The sequence below is a fragment of the Protopterus annectens genome, chromosome 12.part0 (genome assembly GCF_019279795.1).
Source record: "Protopterus annectens isolate FY-2018-M chromosome 12.part0, PAN1.0, whole genome shotgun sequence".
Taxonomy (NCBI): Eukaryota; Metazoa; Chordata; order Ceratodontiformes; family Protopteridae; genus Protopterus; species Protopterus annectens.
The window spans coordinates 1,063,187,213-1,063,202,302 of record NC_056746.1 but is presented as its reverse complement, the minus strand read 5'-3'; the positions used below and the strand labels follow the sequence as shown (position 1 = coordinate 1,063,202,302).

General features: G+C 43.9%; 1 protein-coding gene across 3 annotated transcripts in view; it reads right to left on the bottom strand.

Moving 5' to 3' along the window:
- Window positions 1-15,090, bottom strand: part of LOC122816970 (cytochrome c oxidase subunit 6C-1) — a 133,088-nt gene that overhangs the window by 138 nt on the left and 117,860 nt on the right. For all 3 annotated transcript variants that reach the window (XM_044090076.1, XM_044090078.1, XM_044090077.1), the window contains one exon: window positions 567-695. In XM_044090076.1, coding sequence (XP_043946011.1) covers window positions 570-695 — 126 coding nt within the window. In that variant the 3' untranslated portion in view covers window positions 567-569. The remainder of the gene's footprint in view (window positions 1-566; window positions 696-15,090) is intronic.

The following is a 15,090-nucleotide window of genomic DNA, read 5'->3' as shown; positions in this document are numbered from 1 at the left end:
TGTTCAGAAACAGGTAATGTAAACAAAGAATCTAGTACCATAAAGGACAACTTGGGCCCATTTAATCTGCATATCGCCCCGATTCAACTAATGTTCTAAGTTGGTCCTATGGCATATATTAATTGACATTTTTTTTTTTTAACTGTTGTGGCAGTGTCACTTGCCAGTGAAAGTGAATCCATGCTGATCAACATCCTTTACTATGTGCAGATCTCCTGGAAGTCAACAAGTATACCCAAATTTGAGGCACATTTCAACACACACCATGTGGCAGTGTACAATAAAGCACACACTTCTTTCCTCCTGGTCTTAACCCAGTTTTGAGATATTTGCAATGTTCAAGATGTTGGAAAAACTACCATACCAAGTCAAGCAATTCAAACAACCTCAGACCCCTGCAATGACATAAGCAAATGCTCATAAACCAAATATACAACTAAATTCAACGAACACAAAAGATGAACCTCTTGCCTCATAAGAGGAACTGGATCAAACACCAGGACCAATAAGATGCAAATCTGATTTAAAAGTTAAAAGTTCTGAAATGTTACTGGACATTAACTTACCCCTCATTCACCCTTTGGTCTTACACTCTCAAAGACTCCAGCTTCCCTCATGGCTTCAAATTCCTTCATGGCATCAAATCTTTTGTAGTAATCAGCATATGCCTTCTTTCTGGGTTCTGCTACACCAAACTACAAATAAAATTGAATGTTAAAACACCAACAGTGTCACAAAATATTCTGTAATATCTCACTGTGAACATAAATACATTAACTGTAGAGTTTGAGTCTGCTGTGTACAGCTTTAAACCAATAGAGAGCAACTAAGATTCCTTATTGCTGCACAATTGTAAATACTGCCCTCTACAGCAATGGGAAAAAACACACTTAGTCCACAAAATGGAAACCGTTGGAAGTCTCTGCATAGTTCTCCAAGATACAAAGTAGTGTTTCATAAGAGCATGAAGAGTGCCAAGGAGAAGAAAAAAGGAAGGAGAAAAGAAACCAATTCCTACAAACCTGAAAGGTTTTGCATTTTTGCCTTGGTAGCAGTGTCAAGCTCATTAGAGAAGAAATGAAACTTAACAGTTAGCCACGTCCTCTGAAATGCACACTGCATAAACTTGCCAAACGAGGGTGGGTAAACTGCAGTTTCTGATCTCAGTCTTGCATTCTAGGTCTTTTAGACTTTAAAATAAACACCTTTGATAAAAAGGGTACAGCTCAGTCCTGTGCACCTCAACTTTCCAGACTGCAGTCTACTAAGAGCCGACATATCTCCCCGGGCCTCTACTGAAAATGGACATATATTCAGCTAGACTAGCCCGGTCAACAAATGTAAAATAAATAAAATAAATAATACTGTCCTCCAAATGTTCTATATTTAGGAAAAACACCCAAAAAAACATTAAAGATTCACTAGCATATTTCAGTTTCCTATCAACCGATTTTAATGGCAATCCTGAAACAAAGACTCTTAAATTCTATTTAATTTATTCTTTGATCACGTTTGTCCAGTAAGCTATTAGCCCCTTTTCAAGGGAGACCTGAGGTGGTATTTATCCCACTAGGGGAATTTGGCCAAGGCATCACGGAACTTCCCTCCTCATTTTGATATGTGGGATTTTTTTTTTACATCCACCTGTACTATCACCAGCTCAAGCAGATTGGACCTTGGTTCATCCAAAACAAGACACACTCAAAAGTGCAGTATCCCCTCCCCCCATGCTGCACTGCAGTGTTGGCAAGTGGCGAAAAGTCCTGAGCTTTCACTAAAACATCTGCATTTTTATATTTACACATCCGCATATTTTTATGTCTAATGTTTGAGAATGCTATTTGGGACACTATCAAAATTCTGACAGTCCTGATAGGCTGAAAATTATCGGAAGTACCAAGATGAATCTACAGACATCAATGTTTCTATAAATGGCACCCCCCAAAACAATCCATGCATCTTAAGACATACCCAGAGATCACACACCAAGGAAAACAAAAAGTTATGTACTCACCATAACATTCGATGTATGTAGTCCATCTCGCCTCACATTCTTACCCGTGGGTTTGGAGCCAAACCTAGGCTCAGACTCGGCCATACTCTAGCTCGAAGTCTTTCAATTGGTTGGGCTAAGAATGTATCCCATGCTGCACTGCTCCGTTTCCCCAGATCTTGTTTGTTGCGAGCTAATCATTCACTCCTCCACATACAACATATAGAGAAGGAAGAACATACTAACCAGAAAGGAATTTGAAACCATACCTAACCCCTAGGTCCTCCATGATGGGGGTAAGTAAGAATGTGAGGCGAGATGGACTACATACATCGAATGTTATGGTGAGTACATGACTTCTTGATGTTACGTAGTCCAATCTCGCCTACATTCTTATGGAAAATACTCCTGAGCACTGTGGAACCAAAGGAAGACCTGCCTCTGTACACCAAATCGAACTTGTAGTGAGCAACAAAGGTGTGAAGAGATGCCCATGTAGCCGTAGCACAAACATCATCCATAGACAACCTGGCCTGAAAAGCTGTAAATGTAGACACAGATTGGGTAGAATGAGCCTTCACTCGAAATGGTAAATCCTTGCCCCTGAAGCATAAATGAATGAAATACAACTGGAAATCCATCTGGACAAAGTGACTTTGGAAACAGGAGACCCAATCCTGTTTTCTGAAAAGGAGACAAACTGATCCGATTTTCTGAGATCCTTCGTTCTATGTAAATAGAATCGGAATGGTCTGTGCACATCCAGCTGATGAAATCTAAATTCTGACTTGTTCTGAGAACTCTGGAAAGAATACAGGTAAGTTCAATGGATTGGTTTAGATTACAGACGGAAGCCACTTTCGGTAGGAAAAATAAGTTATGTACTCACCATAACATCTGAGTAGGTAACTTCATTTGTCAGCAACCTGTGGGTATCAGATCCGTCCTGGATCCGTGCCGGCAGCTTTCCAAGCTAGAGATCAGAGCTCCAAGCTCCTCCCCCTTACTCATAATACCGTGCTACCTCCCTCCAGTCCTCAGATCGAGTTTGCCTAATTACCAGACAACACCAAGACAAATACCTGAACATCCTAACCTGATGCATACCAGGACTGAATCATTCTATCATTCAGGTAACAAAAGCCAGGTTAGGGGGAAGGGGGGGGGGGTCGGTTGCTGACAAATGAAGTTACCTACTCAGATGGAACATTATGGTGAGTACATAAACGTCTTTATCTGAAGTAGTTAACTTCATTTGATCAGCAACCTGTGGGACAGAGTCCCTAGCTACCAAAAAACTTGGGAGGTCCTCAAGGAATATTCCGGAGCACTGCAGAGCCAAAGGCCACCCTCCCTCTGGATATCAGATCTAATTTATAGTACGAAATAAAGGTATGAGAAGAAGCCCAAGTAGGCGCAGAACAGATGTCATCAAGGGAACTCTTGACCAAAATGCAACAGAGGTAGCCATAGAACGGGTAGAATGAGCATGAGCACCCAAGGGCTCCGGCCGACCAGAAATTTTGTATGCGAGCAAAATGCAGTGAGATATCCATCTAGCTAGAGTCACCTTCGTGACTGGTTTACCCAAGAATGGCTTAGCAAAGGAAACAGAGCTGCTCCGACTTGCGAGAGGCAGCTGTTCTGTGCAAGTAAAAGCGCAATTGTCTATGCACATCTAATGAATGTAGTCTGTACTCCTCCTTGTTCTGATAGGGAAGAAAACAAGCAGATTAATGGCTTGGTTGATGTTAGCCTCGGAAGCCACTTTAGGTAAGAAGGAAGGATTAGTCCCGAGAGATACTCTGTCCTTATGGAAGACAAGATACGGTGGTTTAGTACAAAGGACCTGAAGCTCAGATACCCTTCTAGCTGAGGTAATCGCAATTAAGAAGGCAGTTTTCCAAGACAAGAACTTTAAACAGAAGCTGCAGGCTCAAAGGGTGCATCAGTTAGAGCCTGAAGAACTAAGGTTAACCCCATTCTTGACAGGAGGTCTTAAAAGAAAGGTGCCCTTTAAGAAAGTCTTACAGATCTTAGTGGAAACTAAAGGACCAAGATTGTCCACGATGTGGAAGTGGGAAATGGCCGCCATTTGAACCTTCACAGTAGAAGAACTGGCCCCTTGATGAAAAATGTGAGATAGAAATTCAAGTACTGCTGGAATGGGAGCCGTAAAAGGGTCCAAATTCCTACGCCAGGCCCAGATGGAAAAATGTTTCCATTTACTGTTGTAGACCTTCCTGGTAGAAGGCATATGTGCTGCCACCAGGATGGATTTAACTGCGGACGAGATAATGGGAGTCCTAGCCACTAATGGAACTGGATCAACCAAGCAGAGAGCTTGAGGTCGTCCAGATTCGGAGTTTTCAATCCCGAAGGATGAGAGATAAGATCCGGAATGGGATGGGATCCAAGATCCAAAGAGGAGCTATGAGATGAGACCGTAGGTACGGGAACCAGGTTTGACGAGGCCAGAATGGGTCTATGAGGATAACCTTGCTCCCCAACCGACGAGCTTTCTGAAAGAATTTTGTCATTAACGGGAGAGGAGGATAAGCAACTCGCTGCACTTTGTGTTCAAAGGTGATGCAAAGAGATCTCAGCAAGGTTGACCCCATTTGAGGAAGATCTGTTTTGCTACTAAGGGGTTCAGAGACCACTCGTAAGGAGAGAGGATAGCTCGACTTAGCTTGTCCGCTAAAATGTTGGGCAGACCCAGAATGTGCACTGCTAGCAGAAAACGGTTGGTGGATATCGCCCACTCCCAAACTCTCATGGCCTCTCAGCAAAGAGGGTAAGACCTGGTCCCCCCCTGTTTGTTGATGTACCAGACCACTGACATGTCAGTCTGAATTGCAATAGTCCCCGGAGGAAGAAGAGCATGGAGAGCTTGCAACGCTAGAAGCACTGCCCTCAACTTCAGAACATTGATATGCAGAACGGTCTGAGTCCATGTGCCTTGGACGGTTCTGCCCATGCAATGCCCCCCCACCCCAGACGAGAGGCATCTGTAGTCACCGTGGCTTGGGGTTGAGGCATCAAAAACTGCCGCCCTTCCCGAAGCTCTCTGAATGGAGCCACCAAAGTAGGGAGTCCCTGCAGACTCTGCTGAGGGGGACTCTGGGAGTCCAATGGATGTCGAAGGATGGACCACTGAAGAACCCTCATGTTCAAGCGGGCTAGGGGTGAAAGGTTGATAGCTGCTGCCATGGACCCTAGGGCTCTCAGGACTAATTCCGCTGGTGGGACCGGAGATTGCAGAAGTGCTAAGACGTGGAATTTTAACTTGCGGAGTCTGTCTGATGTCAAGAAGGCCTTAGACTTGAAGTGCGTCTATTCTAGCCCTAAGTAGTCCAGGACCTGAACAGGCTGAAGGGACGATTTTTGTAATTTATAGTGATCCCCAACTGGTGGGCCAAGAGCAGGAAGCAATCCCTGGCTGAGCATAGTAGATGCCTGGTGGGGGTGGCAAGGAGCCAGTAGTCCAGGTAAGGAAAAACCTGTATTCCCTGAAGCCTCAGGCGGGCTGCTACAACTACCATGACCTTGGTGAACACCCTGGGGGGCTGTGGCGAGGCCAAAAGGGAGGACCCTGAACTGATGATGACTGGCCCCCAACCGAAAGCAGAGAAACCTCCTGGATCGCCTGTCCATCAGAATGTGGTAGTACGCATCCTTGAGGTCTATGGAGCACATCCAGTCGTTCTCCTGCAGAAGGGGGACAATACATTGAAGAGTGACCATACGGAATTTCTCTTTGGCAATGAACAGGTTCAATGTAGACAGGTCGAAAACTGGTCTCAAGTCCCCAGTCTTTTTTGGCACCAAAAAGAACCTGGAGTAATTGCCCGACCCGGATTGGCCTGGGGGGGGGGGGTGCGCTGGATGCTCTTTTTCTTAGCAGCTTCTTTATTTCTAAAGTCGCCATCTCCCTCTGACTAGGTGAAACATCAGGGAGGTGCCTCAACTGAGGGGGAAGATTTATGAAGGGGATAGAGTAACCTCTGGATATTATTCGGAGCATCCAGAGATCTGTCGTGATGGACTCCCAATGTGCTAGGTGTTCCAAGAAACACCCCCCCGCCCCGACTGCCCCCAGACAGGAGCAGTCTGTCAACCCCTCAGGGTTGCTGCGCGGGTCAGTAAAAGGTTCCCTTGACCCAAAATTCTTCAGCCCCCCCCTCTGCCTCTGGGCCGGCATCCACCTTGTCCTCCCCTGCCTCTGAAGGACGACGGGTCCGGAGCATAACGGGACTGCTGAGATTTCCAGAACCACATCTTCTGTCCTCTATGGTTCCTAGAAAAGGGCCTTTGAGGAGCAGAGAAGCAGATTCCGACGGCAGACAGCGTCTTCCCGGTTTTCTCATTCTGGAGCAGTGTATCGGACAGTCTTGCCAAACAGCATAGAACCGTCAAAGGGAGCGTTCACAAAGGACGTCTTAAAGGAGTACAACGGGTTTCTTAAACGAATTCCTCAACTTCCCTAACTTTTTCCTCCCTATTTACACCTTCCTCCATAAAAGAACAACAAAGCATAATTTAAAACATTTAAATTCCCCTCACTTTTGTGAAAGAAGGCTACCTTAGCGTACAGGGATTATTTCCGTTTCAAAAGCATTCTCTCGCGTTTCAGTTAAGCTTGCACGAGTCCCCCAAATACTGACGTCATCGCAGCCAGGCAGTGGAAATCTTTTTTTTTTTTTTTTTAAGCAGTTCCCTCCCCCGAAGTGACATCACCATGACCGGCATCAAACAATCAAACCCACCCATTATGTGATGTCACCGCTGCCTTGTCCCTCCCCCAGCCTTGGAGTGCTGAAATAGAGCTGCAGGAGGTAGGGAAGTTCTTTTGCTGTTGCTGTTTCCAGTACGCCTTATTTTTCTAAAGGAGCCTGTTGCGGGAAGCTTTGCTGTTCTCTTATTTTCGTGGACCTGCTAAATTGGTAAGTCAACTTGTTTTTTTTCACTAAAGTTGCAGCAGAATTTATGTTTTCGACTTATTTTTGTGTGCAGTATTTAAAAAACATGTGCATAGCAGCTAGCGGCGTTATACGTTCATTGCTGTGTGTAGTACACAAGATAGTATAGATAGCTTCTGTCGGTATTGTGTTCCCCGATTGAATACTTTTTATAGTTTGTTTTTGAACAAATATTTTTTTTCTTGGTAAGATTTGCTGTTGGTTGTGTAACTTATTAAGTTGTGAAGAGCTCCTTTTTATAGAACACGTGGCTTACTCTATTATAGGCAAGTGCAAGTGGTAGGAATACGGCTGGTGTAAATCTCTCCGCATTGCATGCATTCTTACAGGTTATTTACCAGGTTAGGCTGACAGTAAAGCTTTAGTGTTTACCTGCATTTTTCAGAATTAATGAATCACGGAACCGTGGCCGTTAATATGTCACAAGTGGTAGGCATAAGCAGCAGGGAATTAACCGAATTCATCATAAGCACTGTTTGTGTAAATATTTGCACACACCTGTCGTAATCTTTGGAAAAAGTGATAAACAGCATACAGACAATAAACGGCAATCAAGTACAGGACGAGTGAGTTAGTTGCTGCTGGCTTGTGTAGAATGGGACCAGCTGATGCTGTGACTGTAATCTGCGAGTCTGTGAATGTGTGGGCGGCAGACTAGAGTTTGATTTATGTAATAATTAAGAAACAACTGTGATGATGTAACTGGCTTTATGCAGCCAAAACTGCATTATTGTTTCATGTCCAGTAAACAAACGGTAATGATAGATTATTACATTAAGAACGGGTTCGCCTTCTCCATCCCGCAACAGCAGCTAAACCCTGGCCTTTCTCCTCAAAGTCCCTAGCATTTTTGTCATCATAACGTTAATTTCCGTTTCATTCTGCTGCAAGCAGGCAGTCGGATCCGGGAAATGCCATCCCTCTAGCGAAAATCCTACCTTCTTGTGCCGGCTTGTTGATGCATATGTAGGTATGCAGGATGTTGAAACTTTTTTCTGAGAGGATTCTGTGTGTTTGTATAAAGCAAGGCCCTCTATTTCTAAGAATTTACATGGAAAAAAAAAGCCAAAATGTTGGTAATGCTTTTGAGACGTATTTAGACACAGAGGTCATTGCAGGGGAAATATCACTGATTTTTTTAAAGGAAAAGGTCTCTGATTTATGGTGTGATTTAATGAAAAATGATAAAGAAGTAACCATACTACAACTGCCAATAGTTTGAGGACATGATAGACATGTTCAGGAACAGAGCACTCCTTTTCATTGCTTTGGAACCATGTTTCTTTAACTACATATGCTGAAGTTGCAGGAGGGCCTCAAGTTTGGCCATTGTTTTGTTAAGATGCTTGGCACTGAATGAGACTTTACTAGGTGGGAATGTCCAGCAGACAGACTTTGCCTTAAAGGCACTATGGGGGCAACAGAATTAAAAACATTGGAAGCAGAGATGCACACAATCTCTGGCAAAGATTTGTCTCAAGCTGACACATACAGGATCCCCTTTGAATGACATCAGCTACATAGACAATTATTAGAGCCAGTAATCTTGGTTTTGAGTTTCAGAAATTATTCTCTGTGATTTCAAAACACCATTCAAGACCAATGTCTTTCCTGCCTCTGACGTGTATATATACATAACAAGATTAATTATATCCTTCTGCATGTCTGTCTGTGTAGAGCATCTAATTTAATTTATTCCCACATGGATATTGTGTCAAATGCCTGGGCTAGGTGAAGGTAGGCAGTGTGAACCATTTTACCCTTATCCATTGCTTGGTGGCCTTTTGAAAGAAGCCCACCAGGTTGAGTAGGTGAGAGCTGCCTTTGATGAAATCTGTCTGGGTTGGATCCAATGTCTGGAGGTTTCCTGTGTCGTTATTGATCATTTAGATGAGTCTTTCCATGGATTTGCATATGAGACTAGTCCGATGTATAGGTCCGTAGTTTCCAGTATCTGTAGATGGCCCCACCTTTGGGTAGGTTCATGGGTTCTTACTAGGCTATCTGCCCTAGGGCATTTATAAGCCTAGCCAGAATCTGTTTGGCTTTCGCCACCCATTCTAAATTTATTTTGCTATGCCCTTTTTCGAGGTTAGTATACTGTGCCTCTGTCTAACAGTCACACAGAAGTGATACCCGGGGTAAACATACGATCTCCCATCCACTCATCAAGATTCCTCTTGAAGAGAGTCTATGAGGGACTCTGCCTAACCTGGACTGGGATTTTATTCCAGAGTGAAGGGAGCCTCTGGCTTATGAATCTGTCCCTCCAGCATGTCCTATTTATTTCATTGCTGAGGTTCAAGTCTCTTGAGCGCATAGCACGATGGGATTTGGATTTTCTGAGGTGCAGCATGTCCATTAATTCCAGGTTGGGCATGGCTTTATACGTCAGGCACAGATCGCATCTGAACAGGCGGTATGCTACTGAGTAGAGCTGGCATTTCTTTAACCAGGCAGCATATGGCATCTGTTTGACCCTTACATCCTCTTGCTGAGGTACATTAGGGTTCTTTCCAGTTGCTGCAGGTCTCTGGTAAGGTACATCACAAAAGGGGCATTGTACTCAATTATGGGCCTCGTGAGGGATGAGTAAAGAGACACAATGACCTCCCCTGATCTAGATGTGAATCCCTTCTTGATTTGGTGTGCTATATAAAATGTTTTTCTAACCACTTTGGCCAGGTGGTTGTCAAATGAGAGATTGCTATCTACTTTTGTCCACAGGTCCGTAATTACTACTTCTGTACTTAATGGATTACGACCTATGTGGTAATTTGGGAAAAAGTGCCCACAAAGTGGATGACTATACACTTTTTGGCATTTAACTCGAGTCCATGGCTCTGGGACCAGTTGTCTGTTTCTATGAGGCCCTTTTGTAGGATGCTTGTGTAGGCTGGAGAGTCTATTATGGCGCCCAGTTTGCTGTCATCTGCGAATATGCTCATCCACAGTCCTTCCGTGTTGACCTGTACTTACGAGAAATATATACTGAACAAGAGAGGTCCCAGGACTGAGCCTTGTGGCACACCACTTGTAACTGGTTTGTAGTCTGACATAGCTACAGCAAATCTAACCATGTGGGTTCTGTCCTTGAGCCAGTTTGCAATCCATCTAGTGACATAGGGATTTATATTTAAGTTGGTGAGCTGGTCTATTATTCCCGGGTGGGTTCTTGTATCAAAGGTTTTTGCGAGGTCCAGGTAGGCTGTGTGGACCACCTTCCCCTCATCAATGGCCTTGGTGACTGTTTCAAAGAAATCTACCAGGCTTAAGAGGCAGGAACTGCCCTTAACAAAGCCGAACTAGGTAGGATCCAGTGTCTGTAGGTCCCCAATATCTTTATTTATGAGGTCCATGAGGATCCTTTCCATAGCTGCAGATCAAGCTAGTCAGGCTTATGGGGCGATAGTTTGCAGGATCCATTGAGGCACCACCTTCTTTATGGAGAGGGACCACTGTTGCTGTAGGCCACTCTTTGGGTACATATCCTGTAGTAAGGCTGAGATTGAACGGTAGTTTTATGTTTGGGTTTAGCTCTTCTTGGAGTTCATGTGGGACGCAGCCCGGGACACCGTCTGGTCCCATTGATGCTGTGTTTTTTGCTTTGGAGAGGCCGGCTCTTACCTAAGCATCTGAGATGTCAGGGGGGCATCACTCTGCTGGGATAGATATTTGTCCTTTTGGTGGGGGGGGGGGGGAATTTGTGCTGAGCCAGTCGGCTAGGATGTTGGGAATGTCTGTGGGTTCAGTGTATTTTTTGTCACTTTGGACTAATTCTGAGCATATCTGGGAAGTACCACCCAGGTTCCTGACATACCTAAACAAATCCTTGTGATTAGCCTTAGTGTCCTGTGCAATTTTTATCTTGAAGCTGGCCTTAGACAATGTTATGACTGCCAGTAGTTTTTTGCTAATACTGATGTGATGCCTTCCCTTTTTGGGATTTTGCTCTATCATTTAGTAGCTTCCTCCTTCTATTGTATAGTTTGTGGCTAGGGTCCACCAGACAGGACGTCTGCTTTTGGAGGATTGGGTCTTGGTTTTATTTGGGATCGCATGATCCATGCATTCCTGAAGGTGTTCATAGAATGCATTTATAAAGAATTCTGTGTTCTGGGCCGTATTTCCCACATGCCCGGGGTCTTCGAAGAATTCCACCTCGGTTTTCAGAAGTGTGAAATTTGCTTTAGAGAAGTTTTTCACTGTGGTTTTATGGGCGTGGGGTGGGGTCTGTATGTGAATATCCACTGAGATTAGTTTGTGGTCTGATCTTACCGATGAGGGATACACTTCTGGTCTGGAGCATAGGTTCCCCATGTTGGTCATGATCAGGCCCAGTATGTTTTGCCCTCTTGTGGGAGTGGTAACAAGTTGTTCCATAGCATTTTAGTTTATAAATTCTAGGAACCTTTGGGCTAGGGTGTTGGAGCTAGAGTAATGCTCCCAGTCTGTTTGGGTAGTTGAAGTCGCCCAATATGATGGTGTTTGTAGAGACCTTCATATTTTCCAGTGTTCTCACAAAGGCCGAGTGGGGTTCCTTGATTGGGGAGGGTGGTCTGTAGCAAGCTATAAACTGGAAGGCAGTTTTACCCACTGTTAGTTGCACATGGATAGTCTCTGATGCTTCGTGCTTTGCCACCAACCTGGAGGTGTGGGTATCTTACAAAATCGATACTCCCCCTCCTTTTGTGGTTATGTGCAAGTTTTGGGGCCGAAAAGCATGGTATGACATATAACCTGGTTGTCCTGGGGTGACAGGTGCAAGCCGTCCCTAGCAAAGCATCGTGGCTTGTCAAGCATATCATCCCAAGCTGACAGGCATTGGATCCCCTTTGAATGACACCAGTACTTAAGCCAATTGATCATCTTGTCTTCATATTGTGGCATCATTCTTGGTGAGGGTAAGATGCTACTCAAGGTCAGGGTCATACAGGCCTGTGCTACATGCTCGGAGAGGTCATTTGTCTATCTTCATGTAGTCCAGCGAGGTACATCTCGGGTCATTCACACCACCATGGACAATGACCAAGTCATATTTGTACTTGCCTTGGAGTGACCGGAGTGCTTGTGTTATGTGGCGGATCATAGCGCCCGATCGGCTGCTCACCGTGACCCTCTCCTTGTTCAGCCTGGTGAGCATGACTTCAGTGTGCCTGACACTGGCTTTGTGTGATGTGTTGCACGTGTTTTGTTTTGGGGTAGCGGTGGCTTGGGTTTCTGAAATTGAGGTCTTTGCTGCTTTGGCAGATCTTTATTTACAGCCTCCGAGTATGTCTTTGTGTGATTATTTGTTTGGTTTGCTGTCGTGGTAGGTCTATGAGACTGGAATTGTAGTGAGTGTGGTTTCCTCCTCCTCACTGGTTATGCCAGTACTGAGTTGACAGGGCTCAGCCTCCAGTTTGGCTATATGGTTGCATCTCTCACATGTGTTGGAATTTGTTGGGAGCAGGAGAGGGTTGTCTGTGTACATGAGGCAGTTGTAACATTGCCTCAAGATTCCAAGATTCACCAGCTGGACCGGAGAGGAGATTGACAACTGACCTTTGGACATGCTAGAATAATATTGGGAATTCCTTAATTGAAAACAAGGGCCAGTGGGGAGTGAGGGTGTAGTGCTTATAATTTTTACTGCTGACATATAATTGCTTTAGTGAGCAAGTGCCAGGTAACTTAAGTGCAATGTGTTACAGGTAACTTAAATGCAAAAATGACACTAACTTTATTTCAAGTGAAACAAAGAAATAAGTACAGTAAGCAATGCAGATATCACTAGTGATCCACAGAAGCTGTTTTCCCACGTATAAGGTGGAATTTATCGTTCCAGGGAAATAACAAGCAATCAACAAGCATATAAACAAAGCTAGATTCAAGTTACTACAAAGCAGTAATAAATACAATTCAATACTTTAGAGAATGCCTGGATTAGTGCTCAAGTTACACAAACAAAGCTAGATCCAGCAGGCCAGATTCAAGTCTATGCCACAGCAAACAAGGTGCACCAACTGCAGTAAGAAACAGTTCAGATATGCATGAAGCCCAAGTGTTTAAACCAAAAGGCTTAAAATGATTTACACCAAGCAGTAATAAATACAATTGAGTACTTTTAAGATGATGCAGAAGTAAAATAAAGTAGGTAGAAACACAAGTACAGTAAAAGCAGATGCATTTTTTTTTCTGAACAAGTGCTGAGATCAAAGAAGCAGATTTAAGTGCTGTAACTAGAAAACTGGCTAGTTATAAGAAAAAAAACTAAGCTAGAAGGCTTCCCTCCAGCAGCAAAGAAATTGGTGGCTCGGAAGCCTACAAATAGTCTACCACCTAACAGGAAAGTCAGGAAACGAGCTTAAAATTTTATTGTTTTCTGTTTCCCAGATGCTCTGACTGTTGCTGTTCACCATTCATTAGGCATGAAGCATGTTTGGAGACTACAGTTTAAATAGCTATCCAGAGACATGATCGTGTTTCATGATATTTAGAAGGCATCCTAGGGCCTATCAGTGCAGTGTGCTTTGCCGTGTAGAAGGCATTTACCACCTTTTCCCTGGTGACAGCTGGGGGAGATTGTAGGATAATAGGATCATAGAAGATTGCTAGGCTACCAACCTGGAAGTAATTCTAAGCCTTGCCATTTCAAGCCAATGTAATTTTTTATTTATTTTATTTTACATTTGTTAACTGAGATAGTCCGACTGGATATATGTCCATTTTCAGCTGAGGCCCGTGGAGAAAAGCTACCAAAGTAAAAAAAACATCAATACATATCTCAAAAACATCATTACATGTCACATATCTCAAACAGCGTAATGGAATATTTGGTGAAGAAACATTTAGACATTAATAGTATAGTTACAGAAGAATATCAAGACAATCCATACACATAACACTAGTAATACCATAGAGGTAGTAGGCAGTACCCAAGACTGCATTTAGGGATGACTGGCCATGTCAAGGAGGGTTGTGGATCCTATCTGTGGTATGAATTTATGGTGCCCCATCCACTGATCCAGGTAGTGTCATAGAGGTGCTCCATTTCACATGAATTGGTAGCCTGTTCCAAATATGTGGCATATTTAAGGCACGGGCATATTTAAGTCACTGGCTATAATTAACTTCCTGGAATGGGTAGCCCTAGACCCGTTTGAACATGCAGTAAGTTCATTAGATATGTGTCTTGGGCTGCTCGGCAAGCAAGGCATAAGTCTCCCCTAAAGTCTATACAATACGTAGTATAGCACAGTATTTTAAGTCAGTCCATGCAAGGCACATGCTGGAGTCCCTTTATCTTCTTTGTTAGAAAACTCTGAGGTCTCTCGAATGTCTTCAGGTGCTTAGTACGGTACATACCCAATTGGGCATTATACTCAATTATGGGCCAGATAAGTGCTGAGTACTGGTGGTGGCGGGGGTTATAACTTTTGCTCTTGAAGGGATGACTTAACTAATCACGTGAGCTATGTGTAAAGCTTCCCTACAATGGTAGACATGTGGTGGTCGAAGTAGAGGTTGCAGTCAACCTGTGATCCCAGGATCCTCAGTACTTTTTCATTTGGTGTGAAGGGACAGAGTTCCAAAGGGAATGATGCATTTCATCACATATCTCCTCTTCTTAAGGTGGTACATCCCTAAGCAATTTCTAGAAATGTTCTTTCTCTCCAGCCGTCTTCTAGGTCTTCAGCCTGGTCTCTACTTTGAAGTCTTCTATGCCAACTGCTTGCATCTGATTGTGGCAACCAGTGTTTTTTACTGTGGGCATACTGTCACTGGGGATGAATTTAGTCACTAATTCTACCCCATTGTCCTTTCCACAAGTCTACCCTAGTAATACATTAGCCACTGTTCTATGCAATCTTGTGACAATATCACATTGTGAACCATGTGTTGGCTACTATCGAGACAGTTGGCAGACCGAGGCCTCTCTGACTGTATTTCTACATCCCCACACATGTGGACCCAGGCAGTTGTCATACCCCAAATTGTGTCCTATGTACATTCAGGTCCACCATTATTAACACTAGTTACTGTTGCCACCTTTATAAAGCATGGCAATTACAATGAATGTGTGTCCTCTCATGCCAACCTCTGTTTCTCATTTATCTTGGGCAGCTATTTGTG